At 46.2% G+C, this 17410-nt stretch overlaps 1 protein-coding gene across 1 annotated transcript in view; it reads right to left on the bottom strand.

The window, feature by feature from the left end:
• The window catches only part of PLPPR4 (phospholipid phosphatase related 4), a 38007-nt gene extending 21739 nt beyond the window's left edge, over nt 1-16268 (bottom strand). The window contains exons 1-2 of the mRNA XM_054165091.1: nt 16105-16268; nt 59-244 (exon numbers count right to left, since the gene is read on the bottom strand). Coding sequence (XP_054021066.1) covers nt 59-244; nt 16105-16182 — 264 coding nt within the window. The 5' untranslated portion in view covers nt 16183-16268. The remainder of the gene's footprint in view (nt 1-58; nt 245-16104) is intronic.
• Nucleotides 16269-17410: the final 1142 nt, after the last annotated feature.

Consider the following 17410-nt stretch of genomic DNA (forward strand, 5'->3'; position numbering starts at 1 on the left):
TATGCCACCCAAAAGTGTTCAAAATCTTTACTAAGTGCCAGTGGCACCTCAAACTTACCGTAATTGATGGTCCAGCAAAAACCAGGCTAAGCAACATCAAGAAGGGGACAGACTCTTGTGTAGGTTCAATGTATGGCATACTCAAACTCTTGTCATAGCAATTAAATCCAGAGTGAACTGGCTTGAAGACATCAGTAAGTTCAAGAAAATAGAGGCTAACAACAGAAGATGCCAATATGGGCAACTAGAAGAGAAGAAAGCAACAAGTTACTGTTTAGAAATGGAACAGCAGTGCTTTTGCCAAAACAACATGACCTGGTAATAAACCTCAGTGACGTCTGCTGCTTGCATCTCACTGCTCCCTGTCATATCCCTTTTACCATCATTAAATAATTAACTCCCTAGAGATAGGACACTGCTCAGCTGATATCACATAACCCCAGTTATCAAACTAGACAAAACGCCCAATCCAATCTTCAGATCACATCACAGTATCACAGTATCACAGTACATTAAAGGTTGGCAGGGACCTCCAGAGATCATCCAGTCCAACCCCCCTGCCAGAGCAGGATCACCCAGGGTAGCGTGCACAGGAATCCATCCAGGTGGGTTTGGAAAGTCTCCAGAAAAGGAGACTCCACAACCTCTGCCCATCTGTTCAGCCTGTCAAGGTCACTCTGCAGAGTCCTCCTAACCTCTAACAGAATGACACCTGCCCCCAACTTGGTGACATCTGCAAATTTATTTTACTCAATCCCCTCAACTAGATCAGGCTGCCCAGAGGGCAGGTGGGTTTGGAAAAGTCTCCAGAGAAGGAGACTCCACAACCTCTCTGGGCAGCCTGCTCCAGGGTTCTGTCACACTCACTGTAAAGAAGTTTCTCCTCATGCTGAGGTGTTCAAGCTTGTACCTGTTATTCCTTGTCATATCACTGCACACCACCCAAAAGAGCTTGGCCCCCTCCACTTGACACCCACCCCCCAGGCATTGATAGACATTGATCAGATCCCCTCTCAGCCTTCTCCAGATTAAACAGCCCCAAGGCTCTTCACTGGGGAGATGTTCAAGTCCCCTACTCATCCTTGTGGAGTCCCTTGGTCTCTCTCCATGAGGTCTCTGTCTCTCTTGAAATGGGGAGCCCCAAATTGGACACAGTATTGCAGGTGTGGTCTCAGCAGGGCAGAGCAGAGGGGGAGAAGAACCTCCCTAGTCCTGCTGGCCACACTTTTCTTGCTGCACCCCAGCATCCCCTTGACTCTCTTGGCCACAAGGGCACATTGCTGTCCCATGCAGAACTTGCTGTCCACCAGCACTCCAAGGTCTTTCTGCATGGAGCTGCTTTCCAGCAGGGCAGCCCCTAACCTGTCCTGGTGCCTGCGTTATTCCTCCCCAGATGCAGGACCCTGCACTTGTCCTTGTTGAACTTCACGTCTGCTTGCACCCAGCTCTCAGCCTGTCCAGATCTCATTGGATGGCAGCACAGCCTGAGGGGTGTCAGCCTCCCTCCTGTTTTGTATCATTGGGAACTTGCTGAGGGTACTTGCTGAGAGAGTACTTGCTGAGAGGGTACTTGCTGAGGGTACTTGCTGAGGAACTTGCTGAGAGTACTTCAATGCCCTCAGCCAGGTCGTTGATAAAGATATTGGACCCAGTACTAATCCTTGGGGAACACCACTGGCCACAGGCATCCAAGTTGACTCTGTGCCACTGATGACAACCTTCTGAACTCTCTTGTGGTGCCAGTTTGCAGTACACCTCACTGACCAGCTGTCTGTGCCACATTCCTTGAGCTTTTCTTGAGGATGTTACAGAGACAGTATCAACAGCCTTACTGAAGTCAAAGTCATATATGACATCCACTGCTCCTCTTCTTCATAACTGAGCCTTTTCAGCTCTGAATCACTAATAGACAACTTTGATTTTTATTATATATTTTAAAAAATATAAACTACTAGCACTGCAGTCTCCCATGTGGGGCCTCAGTGTTATGCATCATTACCCTTTCTGGACCCTCAGCAGCTGTCTGTGGTGTATATAACAGTGTTTCAAAGTAACAGTTAATGGAAAAACCAAACACCAGTGCTTCCCTAGAATCTAAATTAAGTGGCAGCATAGTGTTCTGCCTTCACACATACATTTGTGCTAGATTCTATATGTACATTGTGCTAGATTCTATGGTCCTGCTCTGCCAGGAGGGTTGGACTCAATGATCTTCAGAGGTCCCTTCCAAACCTTAACACCCTGTGATCATCCTGTGACTTTCTAGTTCTATCAAAAAAAGCAATTGACTTTGGCAAGGCTCCACCTGCTTAGAACCATGATGACTACACTTCACAATTCTTCTGTCCTTTACTATTTAGTGATTTGACCATTTTCAATCACTTCCAGTAATTCCAGTAATTCCAAAGTTGGCCCCTCTGGGCATAAATTCATCCCATCCTGCCACCAGCTCCTGCAAGCACAGATTCAACCAGTAAGCCTCTGTGGAAGAAAGTTGTTCTCCAAGAGAAGAAACAGCAAAAAGGCATCTTGAAGCCATTGGTATATAAGGGGGCCCTGCTCCCAGGATGGGCTTAAGGGCATTCAGTCAATTTTGGCAGGAGGCACAAGGGTTGAAATAAACAGGAAGAGGATTCAGTTAGGGCTCGAAGCTTGTTAAGAAAGTTTTGTGTAAGTTTTCTTTTGGTTTGTTTTCTTTTTCCTGGGAGGGTTCTGTATGTGCTTGCAGTGGCACAAGGTGCTGACTGGAGCAAAGTGTCATGGGGCTTGAAGTTTGGAGTGCAACACAAAGAGGCTTCCTGTTCCAGCTGCTGCTTCTGGGTTTGAGTTCTTGTGTGTGCACTGTTTTTGGTAGCTGCTGGGTTTGGCTTTCTGTTTGATACTGTTTTGTTTTTCCTGTATTTCACTGTGCTCCTTCTGTAAAATAGGCTAAGCTAAGGTAATTATACATTGTATTGTTAGGGTAGGTTTAGACTGGGCATTGGCAGAGTCCAATGGGATGGCATTCCACAAGCCCAAGTGCCGGGTGCTGCACTTTGGCCACAGCAACCCCACGCAGAGCTACAGGCTGGGGTCAGAGTGGCTGAAGAGCTGTCAAACAGAGAGGGACCTGGGGGTGCTGATTGATAGCTGCCTAAACATGAGCCAGTAGTGTGCCCAGATGGCCAAGAAGGCCAACGGCATCCTGGCCTGCATTAGGAATAGTGTGGCCAGCAGGAGCAGGGAAGTCATTGTGCCCCTGTACTCTGCATTGGTTAGGCCACACCTTGAGTCCTGTGTCCAGTTCTGGGCCCCTCAGTTTAGGAAGGACATTGAGACTCTTGAATGTGTCCAGAGAAGGGCAACAAGGCTGGGGAGAGGCCTTGAGCACAGCCCTGTGAGGAGAGGCTGAGGGAGCTGGGGTTGCTTAGCCTGGAGAAGAGGAGGCTCAGGGGAGACCTCATTGCCCTCTACAACTACCTGAAAGGTGGTTGTAACCAGGTGGGGGTTGGTCTCTTCTCCCAGGCAACCAGCACCAGAACAAGGGGACACAGTCTCAAGCTACACCAGGGGAAGTTTAGGCTGGAGGTGAGGAGAAAGTTCTTCACTGAGCGAGTCGTTCATCATTGGAATATGCTGCCCAGGGAGGTGGTGGAGTCACCATCCCTGGAGGTGTTCAAGAGGAGATTGGACGTGGCACTTGGTGCCATGGTCTAGTCATGAGGTCGGTGGTGACAGGTTGGACTTGATGATCTTTGAGGTCTCTTCTAACCTTGGTGATACTGTGATACTGTGAAGCATTTTTTCCCATCAAGAGTGGTCAGGCATTGGAATGTGCTGTGATTGAGTCCCCAAGCCTGGATGTGTTTAAAGGTGGTTTGCATGTGGCACTTGCATGTGTGGCATGTGGCTATGGTTTAGGGGTGAACCTTGTAGAGTAGGGTCAAAGGTTGGACTTGATGCTATGATGCAGACTTTTTGTGTATAAAAAGTAATTCTGATTGGTTAGGGAAGGAGTTGTAGCTAAACTTCACTGAAAGTGTTTTAAAATGTGACTTACTTTTTATGTGAACAGAACAGTTTAATGTCCTGAAGGATAGATATGAAAATGGTGAGTTACATCTGCAAAGATAAAAAAACTTTGTTCTCAGCAAACCTGCAGAAGGTAGAGAATGAAAGAATCTTGCCTGTTTATTTGTGTTCAAGCTGATTGCACTGTAATGTCCCCCAATACAGGGGCCATGATTGTGTAGAAAGGAAGGGAATGTATATTGACATGCCTAAGTGAGCACCACAAAAATAACACCAGGCATCTAGTATGGTTACTTCAGCAAGTAGTGTGTGTATATATCTGTATCTCTGTCTATATAACTCAAACATTCAGGTATATCTGCACTCACATACTGCATTACACATAAATATTATGCATAGCATTTAACATACACAGTATGTATAGTATGTGAATACATAATAGGACTAAGGGGAATGGAATGAAGCTGGAGGTGGGGAGATTCAGGCTGGATGTGAGGAGGAAGTTCTTCCCCATGAGAGTGGTGAAGCCCTGGAATGGGTTGTCCAGGGAGGTGGCTGAGGCCCTGTCCCTGGAGGTGTTTAAGACCAGGCTGGATGAGGCTTTGGCCAGCCTGATCTGGTGTGAGGTGTCCCTGCCCATGGCAGGGGGGTTTGAACTAGATGATCCTTGTGGTCCCTTCCAACCCTGACTGATACTGATACTATGACAATACAGAACTCTTACATAGTAAATCATAATTATATACAATATATCTGAGTCCTGCTTCCTGCCTGTCACAGGAAGAAGTCAAGTTCTTTAGCTGGCAGCACTACATAGTACTACTGCTTACTTCCCATGGATGCAGTCCCTGACTGACTGTAATGCAAACATGCATGATTAGTCAAGGTGGCCTAGACTGCTTCTAGTCATTACACAGATGTGCAGGGCTGAAAGGGAACTTCCTTGAAGTTCATACTCAGGCAATATATAAGATTGCTGTGGAAGTGGGTGTCCTTCTCTCCACATGTGCCTGCACAGAGACTGTGGAGCTATTTGGGTTAAGAGGCTTCCTGACCAGAAAGCTGGCCCTGTGTGCAGGCAGCTTGCACCAAGTCTCTGCTGCTCTCACTGGGACAATGAAATGCTCCATAGTATTTGAATTCCTATGTATTGCAACTTCACTTCTGCCCAGCATCTAACTCTCAAAACATGTGCACTATCTTACTAACAATTTGAGAGGCACAGCTAACGACTTAGCCAAGGTCCAGGTTCACTGGGCAAAGCATCTTATAGCAAGAGACAAACTTGCTCCAATGAGCTAAATGAATAAAATAGGCAAGGTGCCTATTGCCCTTCTTTTCAGAAACAAATGCCCTTTTATCTAGAGCTTCCCTAAGGTTCATTTCCTAGAAGGGAAACACAGAGCAGGCAGACTGCTGGAACACCTTGCCCTCAGAATACCATTGTGGTTATGCATTTTCCCATTTCCCTGCTGCCAAGAAAAGGAAAGCCTCTCTGTGAACAGCAACTCCTGGAACACCTTGCCCTCAGAATACCATTGTGGTTATGCATTTTCCCATTTCTCTGCTGCCAAGAGAAGGAAAGCCTCTCTGTGAACAACGGGCTCTGCAGTACCCACAAGTCCACCCTGACTTTGGTTATGGTATTCTTAGGCAGGGGACTGTTTGAATGGGCAATACTGAACCATCAAAACAGAAAAAACCAAAGGGCAATACATGAAGTGTTCTTTTATTGTGAGACACTAAAAGATGTAGATAGCATTTCTCCCCCTTCAAACTGCTGTATGTAAGCTCTAATTGTATAGTTAATTACGAAACCAAGGAATCAGAAAAATAGCATTTTACTGCCTTATGACTTCTCCTCAGGACTCCCATGTTATTTCTGACTGTAATTACCCATTCTGCTACCAAAACCAGAAGAAGAAACAATTCTAAAGGGCTATGAATCTCCAGTGTAGCTGCTCACAATACTAATGAATAGGTTTATAGTTAATTTGCTATATGCAGTATGTCAGATCCCACAGGACAAATGTAGAATGTGTCTTCTCAAAGTCTAATGTTGCTGAAGAGAAAAGCAAACGTTTCTAAAGTCTTCCAAGCTGTGTAACTGGCTATTTAATGGATGAATATTTATGGAGTGTTCTGCTTAAGGCAGCAGTAGTTCTGCAATTAAAGACTTCAGCTCCCAACACCTTGAAAATGTCAAATATAATTAGATGGTAGAATGTGTATTGTTTTAATTACAAAATGGAAGAGGAATTTTCCTGTTCTTAATTAGAATAATAAAAGCCTCAGCCTCAATTCATGTATCTTGACTAATAAGCCTTTATGCTCTTAATTCCTTGGTTGGCAAATGGAGGAAGAACCCTTTTCAGCTTGTAATTTGGACTTGTAAAAGCTGAGTTTGACACAAGTGGTCAAACTCTGTATGCCTTAAAATCTTAAAGTCAGGCCCATAATCGGTACAGCTGCTGAAAAGGTTTGATTTGAGGCTTCTTTGTTGGGTTGTTTCTTTTTTTTTTATTCTTCCCTCCTGGTATTTTCTTAAGCTGTAATTTAAGAGCCTTTATTAAGCCATAGGACTTTGCTATTATTTTTTTTTAGGATGATAGGACTGGGGGGAATGGACCAAAACTAGAAATGGGTAGATTAAGATTGGATGTTAGGAAGAAATTCTCCACCATGAGGGTGGTGAAACACTGGAACAGGTTGCCCAGGGAGGTGGTAGAAGCCTCATTGCTGGAGGTTTTTAAGGCCAAGCTGGATGTGGATCTGAGCAACCTGATCTGGTGTGAGGTGTCCTTGCCCATGGCAGGGGGATTGGAACTAGATGATCCTTGAGGTCCCTTCCAACCCTGACAATTCTGTGATTCTATAATTAATGTTATTAATATTAAAAGACTGTGCTGTATTGAGCTAGGAATTGTCCAAGCATGGGAAAAGATGATCTCTATTCCAAAGAACACAACAAGGAGGTAAGTACCCAGAGATCTTAGAAGGAGAAAAATAAAAGGTGAAAACCTCCTATACATGACAATGCAGGACAAACCAAAAGAGCATTTGGTAATGCAGTAACGTCCCTAAAGCATCCAAGTCTTCTATTTGCCAGCACTTAGCAAAGAGTTCATATTTATATTCAGGAAAAGAGCATCTTAAAATCCATGGGTGTTGTGAGAGTGCAGCCATGGAGTGTCACATACTCAGCTGTCTGAACCTGCTTTGTAGGTTGCATTTATGTGACTCCTCTTTGCCTTGCATTGTCTCTTACTGGGAATTCATATCCAAATCCTATGTTGGTGGCTACCACCAGGCACTTGTTAAATAAGGGTTACAAAAGCATTTAGCCTGAGCCTGGGCTATGTTTCAATCAGGCTAAGTAGGGAGAAAAATTAAATGCCTCTCTTGTAATTATAGCTGAATACTGAAGTCATTGCTTAGTGTGCTGAGCAGAGTGACTTGAGTGATCTTCCTTGACACTGGATACAAATACAAAGGCTGTGGTGTTAGTTTTACCTGCAGAAAAGAGAGAAGCAGTATGTATGTAGCTTTCAGAGAAAGTCAACATGTAATTAGCCAGATGCAGAATAAAGATAGTATGACGAGCCCACCTGTCCCAAAGGGTTAAGGGATGTCTGATATGCTGTTGGGATCTTTTATATTCTTTGTAAATAATTGTTATACAGGAAATTCTTAGGTCCTTAAGCCATTCTGCAACCCTTCCATGGCAAACAAGGAGCTCCTGAGCACAGAAGCTGCCTCCTGGTGTTTCTCTTGTTTCTGGGAATCAGAGAATCTTTGTCAGCAATCAAGCAAATAGCAGGGTTGCCTTAAAGAGACAGCTAATGAATGCTATTGGTTTCTCCTGATAAAAATTCACAAGATCACAGGATGTTAGGGGTTAGAAGGGACTTCTGGAGGTCATGGAGTCCAACCTCCTGGCCAGAGCAGGACTATAGAAGCTAGCACAGGTCACACAGGAACACATCCAGACAGGGCTTCAAAGTCTCCAGAGAAGGAGACCCCACAACCTCTCTGGGCATCCTGTTCCAGTTCTCTGTGACCCCTACAGTAAAGAAGTTCTTCCTCAATCTATATCCACTGCCCCTTGTCCTATCATAGGGCACAAGTGAGCAGAGGCTGCCCCTTCCTTCCTTACCCCAGCCCTCACATATTTCTAGACATTGATCAGATCCCCTCTCAGTCTTCTCCTTTCCAGACTAAACAGCCCCAGGGCTCTCAGCCTCTCCTCATCAGGCAGTGCTCTAGTCCTTTAATCATCCTTGTAGCCCTTCCTTGGACTCTGTCAAGTAGATCCCTATCCCATGATCTTTCTTCTATATTTAGCACTATTTGATTTAATTTTAACTCACAGTTTAATTTCACATCCCAACTGTCACTAAAATCTGTATCCTTTACATTTTGGAAAATTAAGTTATTCTTATATCTTCCAGCATTGATTTTAGAGTTTAATTGAATTGTTCGGTGGCTGCCAATTAAGAGTGTACCTTTAGAAATACCACAGATATCTTTGTGCAACTCCTCAAACCTCTCAATCTTTTGCCATACCTTAGTGGAAAACCTCTCAGTATGTGTAAGACCAAAAATAGAGCGGCTACATGTCATGATGTGTGCATGGCAATCCTAAAAGGGCTTATTTCTTCTTCTTGTTTTTTTTCAATAAACATTTGTGAAGCAGCAATTACACAGGGAGAAACCAGCAAAGCACAGGTTGTCCAACAAAATTATTCTCAGGCAAGAATAACCTAAAAATACTTTATAGATATTTCTATTTAATTAGGTAGACATCCTTAAACAGAAAGCAAGTCCTTAGGCAGAAATTTTACAACACTCACACAAAAAATACCATTGATGCATTTCTTTTCAGTGTGACTTCAAAGGCATTTGATGAGTCATTATAGTATTATTATTATTATTATTATTATTATTACCGTTACTACAATTATTAATTAAATCCAGGAAGAGTTATAATCAATTAATAACTACAAAAAGTGAGATTTTGGATACTGCACGTACTGGAGCAAGCTGCCCAGAGAGATTGTGGAGTCTTCTTATCTGGATCAGTTTAGGAAAGATGTTGATTGCTGGAACGTGTCCAGAGAAGGGCAACAAAGCTGGGGAGGGGTTTGGAGCACAGCCCTGTGAGAAGAGGCTGAGGGAGCTGGGGTTGCTTAGCCTGGAGAAGAGGAGGCTCAGAGGAGACCTTAGTGCTGTCTACAAGTACCTGAAGGGAGGTTGTAGCCAGGTGGGGTTTGGTCTCTTCTCCCAGGCAACCAGCACCAGAACAAGAGGACACAGTTTCAAGCTGCACCAGGGGAGGTTTAGGCTGGATGTTAGGAAGAAGTTCTTCATAGAAAGAGTGATTTGCCATTGGTATGTGCTGCCTAGGGAGGTGGTGGAGTCACCATCACTGAAGCTGTTTAGGCAGACACTGGATGGGGTACTTGGTGCTATGATTTAGTTGATTAGATGGTGTTGGATGATAGGTTGGACTCAATGATCTCAAAGGTCTCTTCCAACCTGATCTATTCTATTCCATTCTATTCCATTCCATTCCATTCCATTCCATTCTATTCTATTCTATCCTATTCTATTCTAATGTTCATTCACCTATAATCCAGTCTCTAAACTAAAATACCAAACAGGAAGATGAGAGAAATAGCTATTTTTCAAAACAATTCAAACCAACAAAAAATGTTCAAAGTTTACCATGGATACATTCAAACCCCACCTGGATGCATTCCTGTGCAGACTACCCTGGGTGGCCCTACTTTGGTAGGGGGTTTGGACTGGATGATCTCTGGAGGTCCCTTCCAACCTCTAATGTACTGTGATACTGTTTATTGTGAAACTTACTTTATGGTAAATCAAGAACAGCAACAAGCAGCTCTCCCTGGGGCAATGCTATCAAAGTGCAGCCAGGAATTTCCTCCAAACCACCTCTACACAATACTTTATTTATTCTACTCTCTTAAACATATTTGGTTTATATTTACATATATATATATATATATATATATATACACACATATAGCCAAAAAAATGCAAGTGAGTATTTTTCTGGGTGCCAGCCCTTCTCCAGAAGCTTACTCCCATGCTGGTTTTCCACTCCTGAACTGCCTTCCTTTGTTCAGTGACAAGATCACCAGTCAAGATACAACGTTTGCACAGAGTGGCTCCTGTGTACCTAAGGTTCCACAGCAGACAATTCTTTATTCATTTTGGCTGCAGAGTTCACAGATTTTTAACAATTGCAGAAGAAAATCACAGAGGGGTATACATTTTGGAAGAGGTATCACAGTATCACAGTATCACAGCAACTAAGGTTGGAAGAGACCCCAAGGATCATCAAGTCCAACCTGTTCCAACAGACCTCACAACTAGATCATAGCACCAAGCGCCACGTCCAATCTCCCCTTGAACACCTCCAGGGACGGCGACTCCACCACCTCCCTGGGCAGCCCATTCCAATGACGAATGACTCGCTCAGTGAAGAACTTTTTCCTCACCTCGAGTCTAATCGAGGTAATCATTTGGAAAAAAATTGATCTTTTCACCTGGTCTTGTAGAGGGTGTCCCTGCTCATGGCAGGGGGGTTGGAACTAGATGATCCTTGAGGTCCCTTCCAACCCTAACAATTCTATGATTTCTAATGTATTCAGGCCTCCTTTTACTATGGGGCTATTAGGTCAGGAGGATTGTGCAGGACTGGATAGGGAGCAGGACCTTCTTTCACTACAAACTACTCAAAGTCTTAAATTTCAAGCAAGTAGCCAAACAGAGGGAGGTCTAACATGTGGGACTCGTATTTTTGCACCTAGGACAGCCTTGGCACAGCTCTGACACCTCCCTTTTTCTGCTCATCTTCTGTGAAAAGCTGGTAAGATGCAGGCTAAACAGCTCTCCTGTAAGCATAAAAGTGACCTGGAGAAGGTACTGTTGATGACTTAGGCAATTAACTACATATCTGATTTGAGTGTGTAGCAGCCTCCTCAGGCCTTAGACAGCCACTTCATATTTTGGGGATGCTGGTCTCTCATGCATTTTTATAAACACATCTAACCTCTGTCCTCTGTGAGTCAGACACATGAGGCCAGCTCACTGAACAGACTGTTAACTGTGTTTCTCCTTCCCCTCTCCTCCCACACAGTTGACTCTTTTGAGAAGAAAAAAACCCAATGTTTGGAAAGTGTTATGCTACTTCCACAGCATGGGGTAATTTCATCTGCTGTAGCTGGAGCTTTTTGTTGTTTCCCCCCCATCCTAAGGCTCATTTAAACATAACAGAAAACCTATCTAGAGAGAAGTGTGACTACGGCATGCCTCCAAGACACAGCACTATAGTTTAACACTGGGCCCAAGCACCTTGCTCCTAGGAAGTAACATTTAGCCTTATAGCTTACTCTCTCTCCTCTTCTGATCACTGCACTCCCTTGGCTTTTTGCATTGCTTGCAGTCACACCTGTACATGACTTGCAGGTGACAAAGTGCAGACTTTGTGGTGGGTCATGCATGGCTTAATAGCTGGGAAAAAAAAATCCAGATGTGACTGAGAAGTGGCATTGAGCTACCAAGTGATGCCTACAAACATCTGACGTTTCAAACCTAGCTGTGTCAGTCTGTGTTAGAGACGAAATACAGCATATGGTGCTTGAACATTCTCTACATGCACTTATTTCAGTGCAAGCTGCTGACCTCCTGCATTTTGCAGCCTGGAGGCCTACAATGGTAACAGATCGCTGTGCTTTCTGCTGGTGAGAACGCCAGCTCATTCGGGGAGCAAGGAACGTAAGTGCTCCCACAGTAATGAAAGAAGTGTTTCCAAACAATCCTGCTCAGAAAAAGATGCTACTTGTGTCTGTATGCACACATCATGCACAACAACCTAGAAGATTAAGTAGGGACATTGTCAGAAATGTCTCTGATTTTAGTCCCTGCAAGTTAAGCAGCCAACAGACCAAGGCTGTGCCACAGGAAAACAATTTAAGTGGAGAATAAGCACATGAAGCTACTCAGATTGACAACACCGTGGCCTTTTGTATTCCCACATCTGGGGCACCAGATGAACCAATAGTCTGACTGAAGTCAAAGGCCAAATTCACAGCAGCTTCTGTGAAATCTAGATTTAAATCAGGAGGTTTTTGAAGTGGAACAGCATAGGGAACTAAGAGTCTTTTTCCTTCTCCATGAAGAAATGTACCTGTCTGCCCTGCCTCTAAAGAGTGACCATTCTGTCAAGAAAAGAAAGTACATCAACCTACAAGCTTTATACTAACACGAGCCATCCATATTTGTTCTGTAAGCATGATATATTCTGCATGTGCTGAAGTCAGTTAGCAAAAAGCAAAACTTATTCCAGGAATATTAATTTTACCTATCTCCCAGAGGCATGCAGACTTTACACCATGAAAATTAATTCCCACTAGACCAGAGTGGCTGGGAATTTTCATGGTGGTTTTTATCTTTCTCAGTGTGCAAATGAAGCTCAGAGAACCCACAGAGTTTACAGAACCCTGAAACACCATGAGCATAACTAAAAATGAAACAGGCCTGGCAGTGCTGACTGCCACGTGCTTCAGGTCATGATCACAGGATGTTAGAGGTTGGAAGGGACCTCTGGAGATCATTGAGTCCAACCCCCCTGCCAGAGCAGGACCACAGAATCCAGCACAGGTCACACAGGAACACATCCAGATGGGTCTTGAAAGTCTCCAGAGAAGGAGACTCCACAGCCTCTCTGGGCAGCCTGTTCCAGTGCTCTGTGACCCTCACAGTGAGGAAGTTCCTCCTCATGTTGAGGTGGAACCTCCTGTGCTGTAGTTTCCATCCATAGACCCTTGTCCTATCACAGAATGCAACTGAGCAGAGGCTGTCCCCTCCCTCTTGACACCCAGCCCTTAGATAATGATAGACATTTATTAAATCCCCTCTCAGCCTTCTCCTCTCCAGACCAAACAGCCTGAGGGTTCTCAGACTCTTCTCATCAGGCAGTGCTCCAGTCCCTTAATCATCCTTGTAGTCCTCTGCTGGACTCTCTTGAGCAGATCCCTGCCCCTCTTGAACTGGGGAACCCAGAACTGGATGCAGTATTCCAGGTGGGACCTCACCAGCGCAGAGTAGAAGGGAAAGAGAACCTCCCTGGATCTGCTGGACACACCCCAGGATCCCACTAGCCTTCTTGGCCACAGGGGCACACTGCTGACCCATGGGGAACTTGTCCACCAAGACTCCCAGGTCCTTCTCCACAGGGCTGCTCTCTAGCAGATCACCTCCTAACCTGTACTGGTGCAGGAGGTGCAGGACTCTGCACTTATCCTTGCTGAACCTCATTAGGTTCCTCTTTGCTCAGCTCTCAGTCTGTCCAAGTCTCACTGAATGGCTGCACAGCCTTCACGTGTCTCAGCTAAGCCTCCCAGTTTGGTATCATCAAACTTGCTGAGCAGACTCTCTGTCCCCTCATCAATGTCATTGATGAAGATGTTGAATAGGACCAGACCTAGCACTGGGCATCTTGAAACTATTCCACTCATCAGTGTGTGCTGTGCAGAAATCTTGCCAGAGTTCTGAAATAACTTCTGAAATATTCTTATTATACATAGGATAAATCATCAAGATGTTTTATGAATCATACAACTGGACCATGTGTAACTGAAAATGCGTGAGGGTTTGTTTGCCTCTCCTTAGAAAATGAGCCATCTGCATTGTACAGAAGCTCCACCTATTCATTTTACTGCCTTTCCGTGTTTGTATTCCAGAGCTGTAGCCTGATTCTCCTTTTGCTTTTCCAGATCAAATCAAGAAAATAGTTCAAGTGCTAACAATGTTCTTAAGAGAGATACATTGGTTTCAGGCTCTAACTCTGGTTTTGGTAAAATCTGATAGTTTGAATTATTTTTAAGATCAGTCTGAAACCAAAATCAGGCCCAGATCCTCTAAGTTAAATTAAATACAGTCCTATTTTACCCAGTCCTGGAAATTTCTGTCAGCACACACATTTGTTAAGAAGGAGTTAGTGTAACTCAGAACACAGTCTGAAGGATCCTGATAGCCGAAACCCCTCCATGTCAGAACTGTGTCCGTAGTCCTAACCAATGTTTAGGCTCAGGTGTATTGACTGCAGTCTTGATGTTCCTTGTAGTGAGTATCTACATGCTCAGCAGTTCAAGAGTGGCTATAAATAGCAGGTCACTAATTGGAAGTTACTCCTGGAGGGGAAAAGGGCTCATGCAGGCTCTTGACTGCTCCTGTGACTGAGTAACGTAGATGTCCTTAGAGTTCATTAGGAGACCATTCTGTTCCGTGAGGACTCTGAGGCCCTCAGAGCAGAGATCTTTTTAGATCTATCTGTAAATGACTTGATGAAGGTCTTAGGACTCCACACCAAGTGGAAATCTCGCCTGGTTCATGCGAGAGTGGTACACAGAGGTCAGTTTAAGTTCTTCATTGCTTGCAGAATCCTGTGCCTTATTCCGCCTAACAGCTACAGGGAGCTTCTATGGGAATTACAACTATGCAGTTAATATTATATAAGGCAACTCTTGAGCAGCAGGCACACATTTTGTGATGCTGCTCTGTATTCATCCCACCTTGCTGCAGGCCAAAGCACAGTCCAGCCAACAGCAGTCCTGTTGTGTGCTGCAGGATCTCTACATCATTCCATGCATTACAGTTACAAGCTGGTCCAGCAAGGTCCCTTCCATCTGGATTCCCAAATCAGCAAAGATAGCACAGTGAGGAAGCCCCCTACCTTTTTTAGGGGCTTCTCCAAGCTTGACCGTTCCTTCCTATGAAAGCTAATGTAAGCTATATGGCACGGCAAGTGCCTTCCATCAAAAGGCTTTTCTTGAGCAGGCCTATTTGCATTGAAAGGATGTGTCTGATGATTCTACACAATCAGCCTCTGCAAAGCCTTTCAGTAGGTTTGCCTGCTTCAGGCCACCTCCTGACCATGTCCCGGTGCTTAGGGAATGCAGAAGCACTCCATTGGCACTGACCCCTTCTGCCTCCTAGAGAGCCTCCAAAGCCCTTAAAATGCACCTAAAATAAGGTAATTTGGGGGTTATTTTCTCCCAGTGTTTGCATTTTAGTATTTTATACATTAATTGTTGTATGCATTTTAATGCCTTTATGTACCAGTTGTGGTTAACTTACACTGTAGTTTACCATTAAATTCTTCACCTGATTTTCACAATCTCTCTCCAAGGTAAGTTATATGGTGCCTCAAAGTGCCTTAGTTGCTCAGTCACCTTTGTGAGTGAGGTCACCTGGAAATGCTGCGCACAATCCATAAAGCATTTTTGTCCCCTTCTTACCACTGTGCCATTAAGCAGATTCACATCACACCAACTTCCTTAAGCTTAAACTGTCTGCTTGTGATCTTGCAGAGGTACGTAAGTGCCTGTACTTTCCAAGGGGGCTAAACGCCTCCAAGTGACACACCAAGCAGCCAGTAGCTCTGCAACTCCACCTGCTACCAGCTGAGCAGCCATAGCAGGGCTTGCTCTTGAAGATGTGCCGAGAACCTCATTCCATTTTCAAAGCAGACATTTTTAGTTCTGTTCGAGAAAGCACATAATCCAGGGGCCGGTAAAAACATACCCGGGGCCATAATTTCCATTCTGATTTCCTAAGCGTTCCCTTACGAAGGTGATTTTTATTCTACCGAAGCAACGCGAGCGGCGTTTGCTTAGAATAAGCCAGCCCTTCTTGAAACGTCTTCCTCCCCAGGGGCTCCAGTGCGCAGAGCATGATTCAGTTGAGCAACCCTTTCCTTTTCTGAGTAATTCTTAGAGCTCGTTCTCACTAGAAAGGGCTGTGAAGAAGAGGTTAATTGTTGCCTGCTCCTTACGGGGGCTGGGATGCCGATTTTGGGAACGCGCAGCAGCGCGTAGGGATTTTGCATCAGACGGTGCGGTAGGAGCGCCGAGGCGAGACCCTCTCCGCGGGGCCGGCGGCGCTCCCCGCGGCACGGCTCCGAGGCGCACGGCTCCGGGGCGCGCCGCTCCCCGCGCCCACCAACCCCCTGCACCCGCCGCCAGTTCCCGAGGAGCCCGCTGAGCGGGGGCGGCCACTCACCTCCACGAAGTAGAAGCAGGGCAGGAGGGTGACGCTGTCCTTGGTCACTTTGCCCTTGGGCCGCTCCTTCGCGGACATGCTGGCGGGGCCGCGGGCGGCGGCCCGCGGCAGCGCTCCCCCGGCCGCCCGCCGCGCGTCTCCTCCGCCCGCCGCCGCCGCGCCGAGCCCCGCACCGCCCGCTCGCGCGTCCCCGCGCCGTGCGCCGGGCTGACGTCAGGAGCCCGCTCGGCGGCGGGGGAAGGGGCCCGGCCCCAGCGGCGTAGCTGCGGGCGCTGCGGGGCCCGGCCGCCTTAACTCCTTCGCGACAGCGGCCGGGGCTGGAGGCGAGGCACCGCCGCGGTGCGCGCACGCCGAGGGGAGCCCTGGCTGCCGTCGGCGGTGCGCAGGTGTGCACCGTCAGGCCTGGCACCTGCGGGCATCCCCGCAGGCGGGAGGCTGTACCGGGCGCGCTGTGGGCGGTGTGGGTCTTTTGTCGTGTTTCTGGCAACTAGTAGCACAGTGGCCCAGGGAATCGCACTCCCGTCGGACCAACGCGCTCCTGCAGGTGTGCTGGAATTGAGATCCCATGGCTAAGGACAGCTCCCTCGGCACCGCCGGGAGGAGCGGTGCGACTCGCACTGCGCAAAACCCCTGAGCTCTTCAGCCGCATGTGCGCTACTGAGGCGTGTCGTTCCCCAGAGCTCCGAAGGAGCTGGTGCAGCTCCTGCTACAGTCTTCCAGAGAGCAGAATTAACAGCTGTTTCCATGGTGAAATGGCATCTTTCGAGATCCTGTTGGTCGATCCAGGCGTGCAGCCTTTTCTCAGACAGGCTCCTGTTGATGGCATGGAGAGGTACCCTGGACACGGCCTGCAGGAGTTCTTCGTAGGGGAAAGCATTTTCATTCTTTTGTAGCGTGCTGTTAATGCCTGCAAAGGTCTTCTTGTGCCTGGAGGTTTATTCGTGCATTGTGGTGTTTAGCTTTAAGGTGCAGTGAGAGAAGTGTGACTCAAGCAGTTACAGTTTATTTTCTGTGCCTCCTTTTGAGGGGGAACATGGGAAACCTGGTTCAGACAGTAGCTCGCATTTTGACTGCTCTAGCAGCAGTGTGCTATGGCAATGGAGGTGAAGATTCTCACCAGCACCTCTTCATTCATTTACCCACAGAGGATGTGCTAATCCTTGTTCTGTGGCGAGCAAACAAGCAAAGAAGTTTCATAAGGGGGTAAAACCAAAAACATACTCCTTGCCTGCAGGCAGGTGTGGAAAGCAGATCTGTAGTCTTGACTCCAAATCATTGAAAACCACTTTCTCGAGCTGCAACAGGT

Source organism: Dryobates pubescens, chromosome 11, assembly GCF_014839835.1.
Source record: "Dryobates pubescens isolate bDryPub1 chromosome 11, bDryPub1.pri, whole genome shotgun sequence".
Lineage (NCBI taxonomy): Eukaryota > Metazoa > Chordata > Aves > Piciformes > Picidae > Dryobates > Dryobates pubescens.